The following is an 18,617-nucleotide window of genomic DNA, read 5'->3' as shown; positions in this document are numbered from 1 at the left end:
TGGAAGTAAAACCAGAAATTTAGAACACCTTTAGTTCTTTTTCTGATTAAAATTGTTTAATTATTCTTTTTTTTTTCAAGAAACATTTTTTAATTTTTTTAAACGTAAATTCACATTTACAGGTTAAAAATGAATCTTTTTAGTATAAAATTAAATAGTTTCGGCAGGGAAATTCAACAATTTGGTAAAACATTTATCTATTTGGTTGAAAATTGACGTATTTTATTGAAAATTTGTCTTTTTGGTAGAAAATATTTTTTTGTGTGCTAAAAATCAAGTCTATTTTTTTTAATTCTTTGAAAATTTAACTCCTTGGTTTAAAGTTGAACTGCTTTCTTTCTTGATAAATGAAATCAAGACTTTTTTAATTCGTTGAAAATTTAACTCCTTGGTTTAAAGTTAAACTGCTTTCTTAAAAGTTCTTTGTTTTTTATTGAAGATTAATAAGTTTAGTTAATAATTCCTAGTTTCATGAAAAATCATGTTTTCTGATAAAAAATTGTCTTTTTTAATAACAAAAATTGAATTATTTTGTAGAAAATTCGTATTTTTTGGTTGAAGATTTATAACTTTAGTTGATAATTCTTTTTTGTGAATAAAAGAAATGTTGTACTGAAAATTTAACAATTTTGATGAAAATTCATGTTTTCTATTCAAAAAATAATCTTTTTTATTTAAAAATGAATTATTTTGTTGAAAATTTATCTTTTTTGTTTGACGATTCGTAGGCTTAGTTAATGATTCCTTTTTGTTGATAAAAGAAATGTTGAACTGAAAATTTAACAATTTTCATGAAAATTCTTGTTTTCTGTTCAAAATATCATCTTTTTAGTCAAAGAAATGGAGTTATTTTATTGAATATTTGTCTTTTTTGGTAGAAAATCTATTTTTATGTGTAAAAATCAAGACTTTTTTAATTCGTTGAAAATTTAACTCCTTGGTTTAAAGTTGAACTGCTTTCTTTCTTGATAAAGAAATGTTGAACTGAAAATTCTTGTTTTCTGTTCAAAAAATCATCTTTTTTATTTAAAAAATTGAATTATTTTGTTAAAAACCTCTCTTTTTTAGTAGAAAATCTATTTTTTTGTGTAGAAGTCTTTTTTTTTAATTTATTGAAAATTTGTATTTATTAGTAGAAAATTCAATTTTGCGTGTTAAAAATCAATTCTTTTTTTTTAATTTGTTGAAAATTAAACTCCTGGTTGAAAGTCGAACTGCTTTCTTAAAAGTTTTTTTTTAAAATTCATAAGTTTAGTTAAAAATTCCTTTTTGTTGATGAAAGAAATGTTGAACTGAAAATTTAACAATTTTCATGAAAATTCATGTTTTCTGTTAAAAAAATAATCTTTTTTATTAAAAAAATTGAATTATTTTGTTGAAAATTTATCTTTTTTGTTTGAAGATTCATAGGTTTAGTTAATAATTCCTTTTTGTTGATAAAAGAAATGTTGTACTGAAAATTTAACACTTTTCATGAAAGTTCATGTTTTATGTTCAAAAAATCATCTATTTTAGTAAAAAAATTGAATTATTTTGTTTGAAAATTGACGTATTTTGTTGAAAATTTGTTTGTTTTTTTCGTAGGAAATCTAATTTTGTGTGTTAAAAATCAAGTATTTCTTAAAAAATCGTTGAAAATTTAACTCCTTGGTTTAAAGTTGAACTGTTTTCTTAAAAGTTCTGTTTTTTGGTTGAAGATTCATAAGTTTAGTTAATAATTCCTTTTTGTTGACAAAATATCATCTTTTTTAGTAAGAAAAATGGAATTATTTTATTGAAAATTTGTCTTTTTTGGTAGAAACTCTATTTTTGTGTGTAAAAATCAAGACTTTTTTTAATTCGTTGAAAATTTAACTAATTGGTTTAAAGTTGGACTGCTTTCTTAAAAGTTCTTTTTTTTTTGAAGATTCATAAATTTAGGTAATAATTCCTTTTTGTTGATAAATGAAATGTTGAACTGAAAATTCAACAATTTTTGTGAAAATTCTTGTTTTGTGTTCAAAATAGCATCTTGTTTAGTAAAGAAATAAAATTATTTTGTTGAAAATTTGTCTTTTTTGGTGGAAAATCTATTTTTGTGTGTAAAAATCAAGTTTTTTTTTAATTCGTTGAAAAATTAACTCATTCTTTGAAATTTAACTGCACTCTTAATAAATTTTTTTTTTTTTTTTGATTGAAGATTCATAAGTTTAGTTAATAATTTACTTTTGTTGATAAAAGAAATGTTGAACTGAAAATTGAACAATTTTTATGAAAAATTATGTTTTCTGTTCAGAAAATGGAATTATTTTGTTGAAAATTTGTCTTTTTCAGTAGAAAATCTAATTTTGCGTGTTAAAAATGAATTTTTTTTTTAATTTGTTGAAAAATAATCTCCTTGGTTTAAATTCGAACTCCTTGCTTTAAAGTTTTTTTTTTTTTTTTGAAAATTCATAAGTTTAGTTAATAATTCCTTTTTGTTGATGAAAGAAATGTTGAACTGAAAATTGAACAATTTTCATGAAAATTCATGTTTTTTTTTTTGGAAAATCGTCTTTTTAATCACAAAAATTGAATTATTTTGTTGAAAATTTGTCTTTTTTGGTTGGAGATTCATAAGTTTAGTTAATAAAAGAAAGGTTGAACTGAAATTTAACAATTTTCATGAAAATTCATGTTTTCTGTTAAAAAAATTATCTTTTTTATTTAAAAAATTGAATTATTTTGTTGAAAATTTATCTTTTTTGTTTGAAGATTCATAGGTTTAGTTAAAAATTCTTTTTTTTTATAAAAGAAATGTTGAACTGAAAGTTCAACAATTTTCATGAAAAATCTAGTATTCTGTTCAAAATAACATCTTTTTTAGTAAAAAAAAATGGAATTATTTTATTGAAAAATTGTCTTTTTTGTAGAAACTCTTTTTTTGTGTGTAAAAATCAAGACTTTTTTTTAATTCGTTGAAAATTTAACTCCTCGGTTTAAAGTTGGACTGCTTTCTTAAAAGTTCTTTTATTTGTTGAAAATTCATAAGTTTATGTAATAATTTCTTTTTGATTATAAATGAACTGTTGAACTGAAAATTTAACAATTTTTATGAAAATTCTTGTTTTCTGTTCAAAATATCATCTTGTTTAGTAAAAAAATGGAATTATTTGTGGAAAATTGGTCTTTTTTGATAGAAAATATATTTTTTGTGTAAAAATCAAGTTTTTTTTTAATTCGTTGAAAAATTAACTCATTGTTTTGATATTGAACTGCACTCTTAAAAGCTCTTTTTTTTTGTTGAAGATTCATAAGTTGAGTTAATAATTTATTTTTGTAGATAAAAGAAATGTTGAACTGAAAATTTAACAATTTTCATGAAAATTCATGTTTTCTGTTTAAAAAAAATCATCTTTTTTATTTAAAAATTGAATTATTTTGTTGAGAATTTATCTTTTTTGTTTGAAGATTCGTAAGTTTATTAATAATTCCTTTTTGTTGATAAAAGAAATGTTGAACTGAAAATTTAACACTTTTCATGAAAGTTCATGTTTTCTGTTCAAAAAATCATCTTTTTTAGTAAAAAATTGAATTATTTTGTTGGAAAATTGACGTATTTTGTTGAAAATTTGTCTTTTTTGTTAGGACATCTAATTTTGTGTGTTAAAAATAAAGTTTTTCTTTAAAAAATCGTTGAAAATTTAACTCCTTGGTTTAAAGTTGAACTGCTTTCTTAAAAGTTCTTTTTTTTTTGAAGATTCATAAGTTTAGTTAATAATTCCTTTTATTGATAAAAGAAATGTTGAACTGAAAATTTAACAATTTTCATGAAAATTCATGTTTTCTGTTTAAAAAAATCGTCTTTTTAATAACAAAAATTTAATTATTTTGTTGAAAATTTACCTTTTTTGTTTGACGATTCGTAGGTTTAGTTAATGATTCCTTTTTGTTGATAAAAGAAATGTTGAACTGAAAATTTAACAATTTTCATGAAAATTCTTGTTTTCTGTTCAAAATATCATCTTTTTAGTCAAAGAAATGAAGTTATTTTTTTGAATATTTGTCTTTTTTGGTAGAAAATCTATTTTTATGTGTAAAAATCAAGACTTTTTTAATTCGTTGAAAATTTAACTCCTTGGTTTAAAGTTAAACTGCTTTCTTAAAAGTTCTTTGTTTTTTATTGAAGATTAATAAGTTTAGTTAATAATTCCTAGTTTCATGAAAAATCATGTTTTCTGATTAAAAAATTGTCTTTTTTAATAACAAAAATTGAATTATTTTGTAGAAAATTCGTATTTTTTGGTTGAAGATTCATAAGTTTAGTTGATAATTCTTTTTTGTGAATAAAAGAAATGTTGTACTGAAAATTTAACAATTTTGATGAAAATTCATGTTTTCTATTCAAAAAATAATCTTTTCTATTTAAAAAATAGTATTGTTATGTTGAAAATTTATCATTTTTAGTAGAAAATCTATTTTTGTGTAAAAATCAAAATTTTTTTTAATTCGTTGAATATTCAACTCCTTGCTTTAAAGTTAAACTACTTTCTTGAAAGTTCATTTTTTTGGTTGAAGATTAATAAGTTTAGTTAATAATTCCTTTTTGTTGCCAAAAAAATGTTGAACTGAGAATTTAACTATTTTTATAAAAAATCATGTTTTCTGTTTTAAAAATCGTTTTTTTTTAATAACAAAAATTGAATTATTTTGTTGAAAATTTATCTTTTTTGGTTGAAGATTCATAGGTTTAATTAAAAATTCCTTTTTGTTGATAAAAGAAATGTTGAACTGAAAATTTATGTTTTCTGTTCAAAAAATCATCTTTTTTATTTAAAAAAATGGAATTATTTTGTTGAAAATTTGTATTTTTGAGTAGAATATCTAATTTTGCGTGTTAAAAATAAATTCTTTTTTTTTAATTAGTTGAAAATTATACTCTTTGGTTTAAAGTCGAACTACTTTCTTAAAAGTTCACTTTTTTGGTTGAAGATTAATAAGGTTAATTAATAATTCCTTTTTGTTGCTAAAAAAATGTTGAACTGAGAATTTAACTATTTTTATAAAAAATCATGTTTTCTGTTTTAAAAATCATTTTTTTTTAATAACAAAAATTGAATTATTTTTTTGAAAATTTATCTTTTTTGGTTGAGGATTCATAAGTTCAGATAAAAATTCCTTTTTGTTGATAAAAGAAATGTTGAAGTGAAAATTTAACAATTTGAACGAAAATTTATGTTTTCTGTTCAAAAAATCATCTTTTTTATTTAAAAAATTGAATTATTTTGTTGAAAATCTCTCTTTTTTAGTAGAAAATCTTTTTTTGTGTGTAAAAGTCATTTTTTTTAATTCGTTAAAAATTTAACTCATTGTTTTGAAGTTGAACTGCACTCTTAAAAGTTCTTTTTATTTTAATTGAAAATTCATAAGTTTAGTTAATAATTTCTTTTTGTTGATAAAATAAATGTTGAACTGAAAATTTAACAATTTTAATGAAAATTCATGTTTTCTGTTCAAAAAATCATCTTTTTTAATAAAAAAATTTAATTATTTTGTTGAAAAATTGTCTTTTTTGGTTAAAGATTCATAAGTTTAGTTAATAATTCTTTTTTGTTGATGAAAGAAATGTTTAACTGAAAACTGAACTATTTTCTATTTTCAATAAAAAATCATGTTTTCTGTTAAAAAAATCGTCTTTTTTAGTACATAAATGGAATTTTGTTGTTGAAAAATGGTCATTTTTGGTAGAAAATCTAATTTTGTGTGTAAAAATCAAGTCTTTTTTTTTAAATCCTTTGAAAATTTAACTCCTTGGTTTAAAGTTGAACTGCTTTCTTTAAAGTTCTTTTTTTCAAAATTCGTAAATTTAGGTAATAATTCCTTTTTGTTGATAAAAAAAATGTTGAACTGAAAATGTAACGATTTTCTTGAAAAATCATGTTTTCTGTTTAAAAAATCGTCTTTTTTAATAAAAAAAAATTTAATCATTTTAAATTGAAAATTGAAAATCAATTTTTTTAATTCAATTAATTCAATTTAATTCAATTGGTTGGTTAAAAATAAAACTATTTATTTAAAAAACGACCTATTTGGTTAAAAAATAACTTTTTTTGTTGAAAATTTATAGTGTTGTATTGAAAATACAATTTTTTGTATTGAAAATTCACTTATATTTTTGAAAATTCGTCTTTTTGATTACAAAATTAATTTTCTTGTTTGAAGATTCATCTGTAAAAAATAAACTTTTTTCTGTGGAAAATTTGTCTTTTTGAGTAGAAAATTGATTTTTTTTTTAATTGATCTTTATGCCTGTGGATTTAATTATTTCGTTAAAAATGTATCTTCTATGGATCAATTTAACTGATAAATTTAGTGTTTCTAAATTGAAAATTAATTTTTTTAACTGTAAATATAATTACATTTTTGGTTCAAAACTGATATTTTTCATTTAAAAATTGCACTATTTAGTTGAAAATTCGATTATTTAGATCGAAATTTCCCGGAAAACCGGGAATTTAATGAGACCGGGGAAAACCGGGTAATGACAGTGAATTTATTTTTGACCGGGAATTTTACAAAATTTTGAGAATAAAAATGTTATCCAACTTTGATTTCAACCTTTTTTAAAAATAATTTGTTAAATTTTGATTTTTTAAAATTATTATTTCATTTATTTTGGAATGCTTGATTCAAAAATCATTCACTTTAAAATTTTTCCATTTTAGATTTTTAGTTTTTAAAAGCATATATTTTAATTTTAAGAATTTAAGAAGGCAGTTTTAAAGGTTTACAAAATTAGAAGTTTATAAAATCGAAGATATTTTTATAAAAAACAGGGTGGCGGCCCAACCGGGAAACCGAGAATTTTACAAATTTTCAGAAGAAAAATCTGCTCAAGTTCGATTTTAATAGTTTTTTAAATAATTAAAATGCAGTTTTGAAGACTTAAACAATTTAATTTGTATCTCGTTTAATTTGAAATTTCTTAATGTAGAAAAAGAATAAGTATTTAATATTTAGCAATATTTCATTGTTCATTTAAAACGAGTAAATTGAAACCAAATATTTAAAAGAAAACAATTTGAAACTGAATTTTTTTCCATAGAAAGCTTTAAATTTTTAGATTTCCGAAAAACTTTTAAACTTTTAGTGTTACAATTTTAATTGTTCTATAAAAAGTGCTTAATTTATATGTGAAATTGTTAAATTTCGACGCATTAATAACAAGTGAACACTTATTATTTTGAAAAATTGAAAATCTCTTTTTTGAAAAGATTCAAAATTAATTAAAAATTCGAAATTATTTCAAGTAATTTAAACGAAGTATGTTAACATTTTTTTCAAAACTTCTAAATATATTTTTAAATTAATCGAAATGTTCCTACAAGTTTTTAAAATTCGTCATATTTAAAAAGAATCCTTAAAATCTTCCATAATTTTTCAAAGTTAAAAATCATTTTCAATTTTCCTAAGAATTTTAAGAAAATTTTTTATTCTCTTGAAGTCTTTCACAATTCTTAAAAAAATTCTAAACTTTTGTTTGAAATCTACAAAAATCGACATTTCATTTTAAACTCGGCTGTAAGTATTTGAAATTATTTCAAGTTCTAAATTTAATTCGAATCTTTTTAAAACTTCTAAATATCTCTTAAAATTACTCTAATACTTTCACAAATAATAAGCGTTCTATTGTTATTTATAAATTCAAATATTTTTTTTTTTTAATTTGCATGATTTTCTAAAAGTTATAGAAAAAATTCAATTCATTTTGAAATATATTTAAAAGTTCCGAACAAAATTCAAAAAATTATTTTAAATTTGGAAAAATTTAAAGTCATTTCTATATTTCTCAAGATTTTGAAATCAAATTTTTTTCTTCGATTAAAACGACCACTCTTCTTTGAAATATACTAGATTTTTTTAGGGTTGGGGGGGAGTAAAATAATTAAAAATTGGTAGCGTATTTTACGAACGGCTCATAAGGCTTATACAAAACAAATTAAATAAATAAATAATAAAATAATGAAAATAATAAATGATAATGAAAATATTTTTCGGTAGGCTGCAATAAATTTTTTTGGACATGCATTAACACGATGCCAAAGTCAAGAAGGTTTCAGCATGATGTCTGCTGGATTAGCAATGGAACTTGCGTCTGCTTTGGGTTCAAATGGAATTCAAAATTTACGCAAATCTATCGAATTGCATCCAACTTTGCGTGCAATTAATACACTTGCATCTCATTACATCAAAGAAGGTAATTTCAATTTAAATAATATTTTTTTGTTGTAAAGAATTATCCATAAATTATGTTGCCAATTTCAGGATTTTCCAGGAGCAAATTCAGTTTTCAAAAATAGTTGAAATTTCAAGAAAATAGTAAAATTTTTTACAAAAAAGTGGAATTTTTCTACCAATTATAGTTCAGTTCTGAAACAAAAAAGATTAATTCTCAATTAAAGATTTAATATTTCGTGTTTGAATAAAACATTATTTAAATTTGAAATCAAACAGAAAAAAGATAAATTTTTAAAAATCTAAAAAAAAAAAATGCTTTTTTACCATAAAGGATGAATTTTAATTCGAATGAATTTCCAACCAGAAATTTATTTTTAATTAAGAGAGTTGAATTTTCGACCAAAAATGAAATAGTTACATTTTTAGTCTGAAAAATTAATTTAAACAGAAAACGAATTTTGTAATTGGTAAATTGAAACAAAAAATACGAATTTTGAACAAAATATAGTTGAATCAACAACTAAAAAGATTAATTTTGAAAGAAAAGATAAATTTTCAAACAAGATTTATTTTCTACTCATCAAGACGAATTTTTAATAAAATACATGAATTTTTGTCAAAACAGTAGAATTTTCCAATGATATTGTGGATTTTCAACCAAAAAATTTAATTTTTAACCATGCAGTTAATTTTTTAAATATATAATTTAATTTTTAAACAAATATTTGGATTTTCTACACGTTTAATTCAAACAAAAAAAGAAGAATTTTTAACAAAATCGTTGAATCCGCAACCAAAAAGATGAATTTTCACACCAAATGTTGTATTTTCCACCTGACACTATCAATTTTCTACCAAATAGTGAAATTTGTAATTAAACAAAAAAAAATTAATTTTGTCAGTTAAATTGATAAAAAAAGACAAATTTTTAACAAAATAGTTGAATTCACAGCCAAAAAGATGAGTTTTAAAACCAGGGGATTAATTTTATACCCAAAAAGATGAATTTTGCAACAAAATATATTAATTTTCCACAAAACGGATGTATTTTCTATCTGAAACTGTGAATTTTCAACAAAAACATTTAATTTTCAACCAAGTAGTTAATTTTCCAAATATATAGTTTAATTTTAAACAAAATAATTCAATTTTTTACCACAATATTTTTATTTTTATCCAAACAGTGGAATTTAAAAAAAAAAAATATCAGATTTGACCCAGAAATGGAGTAGTTACGTTTTCAGTTTGAAAAATTAATTAAAAAAAAATTAACAGTTGTATTTTCTACCTGACGCTATGAATTTTCAACAAAGAAGTTAATTTTCTAGCATTAATGTAATTTTTTAAATAAATAGTTTTATTTTATACCAAATAATTGAATTTTCTACCAAATAGTGGAATTTTAAAATAAACAAAAAAAGTTGAACCCAAAAATGGAATAGTTACATTTTCTGTTTAAAAAGACTAATTTTTAACGATAAAAAAAAGAATTTTATCAGTTAAATTTAGAAAAAAGACGAATTTGTAAAAAAATAGTTGAATCCACAACCAAAAAGATGAATTTTAAAACTAGAAGATTAATTTTTTACCAAGAAGTTAATTTTTCAAATACATAATTTAATTTTTAAGAAAAAATATACATTTTTTAACAAAATATTTGCTTTTTCATCCAAATAGTGGAATTTTTGTCTAAAAAAGATCAGATTTGAGTCAGAAATGGGGTAGTTACGTTTTCAGTTAAAAAAATTAATTAAAAAAAACTTTAACAGTTAAATTCAATAAAAAAAGAGGCATTTTTAACAAAATAGTAGAATCCACCACCAAAAAGATGAATTAAAATTAATTTTGTACCCAAAAAGGTGAATTTTGCAACAAAATACATGAATTTTCCACAAAAAAGGTATATTTTCGAAAAATAATATCAATTTTCTACCCAAAAAGACGAATCTTTCACGCTAAATGTTGTATTTTCTACCTGGCACTATGAATTTTCTACCAAGTAGGTCATGTTTTAATTTATTTTATTTTAGACCGAATCAACGAATTTTCGAACCAAATAGTTTCTTTTTTTGCCAAATAGTAAAATTTTTAACTAAACAAAAAAATTTCACCCAAAAATGGAAGCTTTACATTTTCAGTTTAAAAAATTAATTTTCAACAACAACAAAAAACAAATTTTATTAGTTAAATTTATTTTAAAAAAGGCGAACTTTTAACAAAAAGTTGAATCCACAGCCAAAAATATGAATTTTAAAACCAGAAGATTAATTTTATACCCAAAAAGTTTAATTTTAACCAAAAGATTTGAATTTCCTTCCAAATAGTGGAATTTTTGACTCAAAAATATAAGTTTTTACCCAAAAATGGAATTAGATTTACAGTAAAAAAAAAATCTGCAGGCAAAAAGATAAATTAAAAAAAAAATCAATTTTCTAGTCAAAAAGACGAATTTTCCACACAAAAAAAGTTGTATCTTTTATCTGAAACTGTGAATTTTCAATAAAAAAAAAAGTTAATTTACACCCTATGTAGTTAATTTTTCAAATTTATATTTAGTTTATTTTTTAACCAAATAATTAAATTTCTTACTAAAATATTTGAATTTTCATCCAAATAATGGAATTTTATACTAAAAAATATCAGTTTTCACCCAGAAATGGATTACTTACTTTTTTAGTTGAAACAACTATTAAACAAAGTTTAACTGTTAAATTGATTGATAAAATAATTTTTAACAAAACAGTTGAATCCACCAGCAAAAAGATAAATTAAAATTAATTTTGTATCCGAAAAAAACGAATTTTGCAACAAAATATATTAATTTTCCACAAAACAGATGTATTTTCTATCTGAAACTAGGAATTTTTAACGAAAAAAGGTAAATTTACAACCAAGTAGTTAATTTTTCATGTATATGGTTTAATTTTTACAAAATAATTACATTTTTTAACCAAATATTTTAATTTTTATCCGATGAGTAAAATTTTTTACTAAAAAAGATCAGATTTCACCCAGAAATGGAGTATTTACGTTTTCAGTTTAAACAATTATTTTTAAAAAAATTAACTTTTGTATTTTCTATCTGACACTAGGAATTTTCGACAAAGAAGTTAATTTTCTACCAATTAGGTCATTTTTTAAATAAATAGTTTTATTTTAAACCCAATAATTGAATTTTCTATCAAATAGGAGAATTTTTAACTGAAGAAAAAAAGTTGAACCCCAAAATGAAATAGTTACATTTACAGTTAAAAAAAATAATTTTCAACAACAACAAAAAAAGTAAATTTACAACCAAGTAGTTAATTTCTCAAATATACGGTTTAATTTTTTAAAAAATAGTTAAATTTCCATCCAAATAGTGGAATTTTTGACTAAAAAATAAAAGTTTTGACCCAGAAATGAGGTAGTTACGTTTTCAGTTTAAAAATTTTTAAAAATATGTTAACAGTTAAATTAATAAAAAAAGATTTTTTTAAGTAGTTTAATCCTCCTTCAAAAAGATGAATTAAAGTTAATTTTGTACCCAAAAAGACCAATTTTGCTACGAAATATATAAATTTTTGACAACACAATTATATTTTTTACCTGACACTATGAATTTAAAAAAAAAAGTTCATTTTCGACCCAAAAAGTCGAATTTTTCAAGAAAATACATTAATTTTTCACAAAATAGATGTATTTTCTAGCTAGCTCTCGAAATTTTCAACAGAGATCATTTTTTAGGAATTAGGTCATTTTTTAAATAAATTGTTCTATTTGAAGCCATATAATTGAATTTTTGAGTAAAAAAGATCAGATTTGAGCCAGAAATGGGTTAGTTAAGTTTTCAGTTAAACAAATTAATTTAAAAAAACTTTAACAGTTAAATTCACTAAAAAAATAAGAATTTTTAACAAAATAGTTGTATCCACCACCAAAAAGATTAATTAATTTTAATTTTATATCCAAAAAGACGAATTTTGCAACAAAATACATAAATTTTCCAAAAAAAACGATGTATTTTCGAAAAAAGAATATCAATTTTCTACTTAAAAACACGAATTTTCCAAGCCTAATGTTGTATTTTCTACCTGAATCAACAACAACAAAAACGAATTTTATCAGTTAAATTTATTTTAAAAAAAGACGACTTTTTAACAAATAGTTAAATTTTTTACTAAATGATTTGAATTTTCATTCAAATAATGGAATTTTGTACTAGAAAATATCAGTTTTCACCCAGAAATGGATTACTTACGTTTTCAATTGAAACAACTATTTAAAAAAATTGAACTGTTAAATTGATTAATAAAAGAATTTTTAACAAAACAAAATAATTGAATTTTCGACCCATATAATTGAATTTTTTACCAAATAGTGGTATTTATAACTAATAAAAAAAAGTTAAACACAAAAATGGAATTGTTACATTTTCAGTTTAAAAAAATTAATTTTCAAAACAACAAAAAACAGAATTCTATTAATTAAATTTACTATTTTTAACGGCGAATTTATAACAAAAAGTTGAATCCACAGCCAAAAAGATAAATTTTGAAACCAGAAGATTAATTTAATACCCAAAAAGACGAATTTTTAAAGAAAATGTATGAATTTTTCACAAAACAGGTGTATTTTCCACCTGAAATTATGAATTTTTAACAAAAAAAAAGTGAATTTATAACCATGAAGCTAATTTTTTAAATATATAGTTAATTTTTAACCAACCTATTTGAACTTTCATTCAAATATATGAATTTTCCACAAAACAAATGTGTTTTCTACTTGACACTATGAATTTTCAACAAAGTTAATTTTCTTACCAATTAGGGCATTTTTTAAATAAATAGTTATATTTTAAACCAAATAATTTAATTTTCTACCAAATAGTAGAATTTTTAATTAAACAAAAAAAAATATCACCCAAAAATGGAATCGTTACATTTTCAGTTTAAAAATTAATTTTCTGCAACGAAAAAACGAATTTTATCAGTGAAATTTATAAAAAAAAAGACCAATTTTTAACAAAATAGTTGAATCCACAATCAAAAAGATGAATTTTAAAAACAGAAGATCAAAAATACGAATTTTTCAAGAAAATACATAAATTTTCAAGAAAAAAAGTTATTTTACAACCAAGTAAATAATTTTTCAAATATTTTGTTTAATTTTTAAGAGAATATTAAAATTTTATACCAAAATATTTGAATTTTCAAACAAATAGTGGAATTCTGGACTAAAAAAGATTTTACCCAGAACTGGAGTAGTTACATTTTCAGTTTAAAACATTAATTTAAAAAAATGTTAGAAGTCAAATTATTTAAAAAAAAAAAATAATTTTTTAAACAAAACAGCTGAATCGCAAACCAAAATAATGAATTAAAATTAATTTTGTACCCAAAAAAGACGAATTTTTGCTACAAAATATATGAATTTTCCATAAAAGAGTGGTATTTTTTGCCTGAAACTTTCAATTTTCAACCAAAAAAGTTAATTTACACGCAACTATTTAATTTTTCAAATATATAGTTTCATTTTCAACCAAATTATTAAATTTTTTACCAAAATATTTGATTTTTCATCCAAAACGTGGAATTTTTATACGAAAAAAAAACAGTTTTGACCCAGAAATGAGGTAGTTACGTTTCCAGGTCAAACAATTATTTTTTAAAAATTACAGTTAAATTGATCACAAAAAAAATTTTTTACAAAATATATGATTTTTCCGTAAAATAGTTCTATTTTCTACTTGACACTATGAATTTTCAAAAAAGAAGTTAATTTTCTGGCAATGAAATCAGTTTTTAAATAAATAGTTTTATTTTAATTCAAGAAAATTAATTTTGTCAGTTAAATTCATACAAAAAAAAATTAAAAAAAGGTGAATTCACAAGCAAAAAGATCAATTAAAAAAAATGACTTTGTACCCAAAAAGACGAATTTTCAACAAAAAACTTAATCTTCTTCCACAAAGTAAATTTTTTTATAAAAGTAGTTAAATTTTTAACAAAAAAGTTAATTTTCAAATGAATAGTTTTAATTTTCTAGCGAATTGTTGAATTTTTAACCGAACCAAATCGATTTAAGTTTCTGTCAAAAAAAAAACACGAATTTTTAACAGAATATATGAATTTTCAATTGAAAAACATATATTTATAACTAAAAAGTCGAATTTTTAACCAAAACCTATAAATTTTCAACTAGAAACGTAATAGTTAAATTTTCAATTTGAAAAAATTGAATTTCAACCAAAAATTTTCAACCAAAGAAATGAATTTTCAACGAAAAAAAAACATCCTAAAAAATTAGTTCAACTTTGAACAAGTGCTTTCATTTTTTTAACAAAAAAAATTATTTTTTAACAAAATAATTTCATTTTTGACAAAATAATTAAATTTTCAATTGATTAGTAGAATTTTCAACCAAAATATTTGCATCCCGAACGAGAAATATAATAGTAAAGTTTTCAACCAAGAAAAATGAACCGTTTCCAGTTTTGATGCATAATATTGCGCAATATACTCGACTGAGTACTTGCGCACTGCGGTCGATCCCCCTCAAATAGGGAACGTAGAATTTTCAACCAAAATATTTGCATCCCGAACGAGAAATATAATAGTAAAGTTTTCAACCAAGAAAAATGAACCGTTTCCAGTTTGGATGCATAATATTGCGCAATATACTCGACTGAGTACTTGCGCACTGCGGTCCTTCCCCCTCAAATAGAGAACGTAGTTTATAGACTTCTTTTTATCCTAGAAAATGATTCTTTTAAATTTTGATGTAGGAGATTACACATCTGCTCTTCAAGTTTTAACGGAATTAGTAGAACTGGCTGGAAATAATACCAACTCGGGAACAACTGGACATTACAGCTCTATTTTACAAAGGTTCGTGATTTTACAAATTATACAAGTTTTCTATACACAAACAAATTGTTTTTGAATCAATTTTAATTTTTTTTAAAATAAATTCTAGTTTTTTTTTTAATTTTAATTTTTTTTTTAATAAATTTTTTTTTTTTTAGGTGCGAGATAAGCCGAGTGTTGCTCCTTTTAATTCTTCAGCCTACTCCGCAAAGACTGGCGCCCTCTCAGGCACAAGTTTTGGAAAAATATGCCTGGGTAGAAGAAAGTTCAAATATTGGTAAAAAAAAGTCGATATTTAACTAAAGAGTTAATTTTTTTGAACAAACTGAATTTTTTTTGAGAATTATTTTTTCCCAAAAATATTTAAAAAATCGTATTTTATGAATTAAACATAATATTGAAATCTCGAAATCATTCAATATTACGTTTAATTCAGAAAATATGATTTTTTAAATATTGTTAAAAAATTAATTGTTTCAACAAATTATATTCATTTAAAGAATTAAAATATGGTTAATAAAGTTTTTCTATACACTGTAGAGTCTTAAAAATAATTTTATATATTCTATTTTATAGTATTTTTTGTTAAGATATCGAGAAAAACTTTTTGGGGAAACGAAAATTATTTAAACAGATAGAAATTTGTTAAAAATTAGAAGAAGAAAAAATGACTACTCAAAACAATGACCAACTATTACATTTTATTTGGAAAATATAATTATTTTTTCATTTTTTGGGCATAAATAATTGTTTAAATAAGTTAAATTTATTTAAACAAATAAAAATTATTTAAAAAGTCATGAGAGATATTTTAATTGACCATTAGTTATTATTTGTATGAAAATATTTCGCAAAGATTTGAAACATTTAGATTATTTTGCAAAGATTTAAAACATTTTACAAAGACAAATTATTTTTCAACAATTTAACAAAGATTTCGGATAAATTAAAAAAATTTTACAAAATAATAAGAGATTAAAAAAATTTCAAAAATATTTCGTAGATTTCCCAAAGATTTAAATGATTTTCCAAAAAATTCAATTATTTCGCAAATATTTCAATAATTAAAAAAATATATCAAATACTTGAAAAATATTTTCCCAGGATTTCAATAATTTCCCAAAAATTTCAAAAATTACAAGATTTACAAGATTTCACAAAAACTTCCATGATTTTCAAAGATTTCAATCATTTTTATAAATATTAGCAAATATTTCAAAAATATTTCAAATATTTCGCAAAGAATTTATAATTAATTTGTAAAATTTCATAAAGAAATCAATTATTTCCCAATAATTTCAAAACGATTTCAAAAATATTTCAAAGATTTCAATGATTTTCTAAAGATTTCAAAAATATTTCCAAGATTTCAGAAAATATTTAATGATTTCCAAAAGATTTGAATAATTTAACAAATATTTTTAAAACATTTCAATGATTTTCCAAAGATTTCTTAAAGATTTCAATCATTTTTATAAATATTCTTAAATATTTCAAAAATATTTCAAATATTTCGCCAAGATTTCGGATAAAATTAAAATATTTCACAAAGGCTTAAATGATTTCCTAATTAATTCAAATATATTTCAATAATTTCACAAATCTTGCAAAAATATTTCAAAGATTTCAATGATTTCCCAAAGATTTGAAGAATTGAAAAAATATTTCAAATATTTCACAACGAATTAAAAAATTTCACAAATGTTTCAAAAGTATTTTAAAGATTTCACAAATATTTTAATGATATTTATTAAATATTTTATATATTAAATATTTATTAAATATTTTAATGATTTTTAATGATTTAATGATGAATTATTATTTTAAGTTTAAAAATATTTCACAAAGACTTCAATTATTTTGACAAGATTTCAACAATTTAAAAAATATATCAAATACTTCCAAAATATTTTAAGGATTTTCCAAAGATTTGGTAAAGATTTCAAATATTTCGCAAAGAATTCTGATATATTTACAAAATTTCACCAATATTTTTTAAATATTTCAAATAATTCAACAAAGATTTTCATGATTTTCTATGAATTTTACAAATATTTCAAAAATATTCCGAAAATTTCACAAATATTTCAATGATTTCCCAAAGATTTGAAGAGTTTAACAAATATTTTAAAAATATTTCAAAGATTTTCCTAATTTTTTATGAATTCCACAAAGATTTCGAAAAAATTGTGTAAAGATTTAAAATATTTTCCGAATATTTCCAATTGTTTCAAATATTTCGCAAAGAATTGGAATAGATTTAAAAGATTTCACGAAGGTTTTAGTGATTTTTCAAAAATTTCAACCATTTTTATAAATATTATTAAAAATTTTAAAAATATTTCACAAAGATTTCGAATAAATTTAAAAGATTTCACAAAGGCATAAATGATTTTCCCATGATTTCAAAATGATTTCAATAATTTCACAAGACTTTCAAAAATATTTCAATGATTTCAATTAGTTCCCAAAGATTTGAAGAATTAAAAAAATATTTCAAATATTCCACAAAGATTTCAAGGATTTCCCAAAGATGTCAAAAATTTCAAAAATATTTCCAAGATTTCAGATAATATTTCAATGATTTTCCAAAGTTTTGTCAAAGATTCCAATTATTTTTATAAATATTATTAAATATTTCGCAAAGATTTCGGATAAATTAAAAGATTTTCATGATTTTCTATGGATGTCACAAATATTTCAAATATTTCGCAAAGATTTTTGATAGTTTGAAAAGATTTCACCAACACTTCAATGATTTTGGAAAGATTTCAACAGTTTAAAAAATATATCAAATACTTTCAAAATATTTTCATTGGATTTCAATGATTTCCCAAAGATTTTGTAAAAGATTTTTAATATTTCGCGAAGATTTCAAATAGATTTACAAAATTTCGCAAATTCTTAAATGATTTTCCAAAGATATCTCAAAGATTTCAATCATTTTTACAAATATTATTAAATATTTTAAAAATAATTCTCAAAGATTTCGGATAAATTTGAAAGATTTCACAAAGGCATAAATGATTTCCCAATAATTTCAAAAAACTTTCAAAAATATTTCAAAGATTTCAATGATTTACCAGCGATTTCAAAAAATTTAAAGAATTTAACAAATATTATCAAATATTTCAAAAATAGTGAAAGATTTTAAATTTTTTGCAAAGATTTTGGACAGTTTTAAAAGATTTCAATAAAAGTCGGATAGATTTACAAAATTTCATAAGTACTTCAATGATTTTCCAAAGATTTCTCAAATATTTCCATCATTTTTATAAATATTGTTAAATGTTTCAAAAATATTATTTCTCAAAAATTTAAAATAAATTTACAAGATTTCACAAAGCCATGAATGATTTTAAAACAATTTCAATAATTTGACAAGACTGTGAAAAATATTTCAAAGGTTTCAATGATTTCCCAAAGATTTGAAAAATTTTAAAAATATTACAAAGATTTCAATGATTTCCGAAAGATTTGAAGAACTTAACAAATATTTTTAAAATATTTCAAGAATTTCGCAAAGATTTTGGATAGTTTAAAAACATTTCAAAAAGACTTGAACGATTTCGG

At 21.2% G+C, this 18,617-nt stretch overlaps 1 protein-coding gene across 1 annotated transcript in view; it reads left to right on the top strand.

Annotated features, from left to right (window-relative positions):
• The window catches only part of LOC117181690 (40-kDa huntingtin-associated protein-like), a 36,538-nt gene that overhangs the window by 11,912 nt on the left and 6,009 nt on the right, over window positions 1–18,617 (top strand). Inside the window, exons 5-7 of the mRNA XM_033374616.1 lie at window positions 8,020–8,215; window positions 14,963–15,065; window positions 15,203–15,321. Of these exons, the coding sequence (XP_033230507.1) occupies window positions 8,020–8,215; window positions 14,963–15,065; window positions 15,203–15,321 (418 nt within the window). The remainder of the gene's footprint in view (window positions 1–8,019; window positions 8,216–14,962; window positions 15,066–15,202; window positions 15,322–18,617) is intronic.

The sequence above is a fragment of the Belonocnema kinseyi genome, chromosome 10 (assembly GCF_010883055.1).
Source record: "Belonocnema kinseyi isolate 2016_QV_RU_SX_M_011 chromosome 10, B_treatae_v1, whole genome shotgun sequence".
Lineage (NCBI taxonomy): Eukaryota > Metazoa > Arthropoda > Insecta > Hymenoptera > Cynipidae > Belonocnema > Belonocnema kinseyi.
This window is presented reverse-complemented; position numbering and strand designations above follow the sequence as displayed.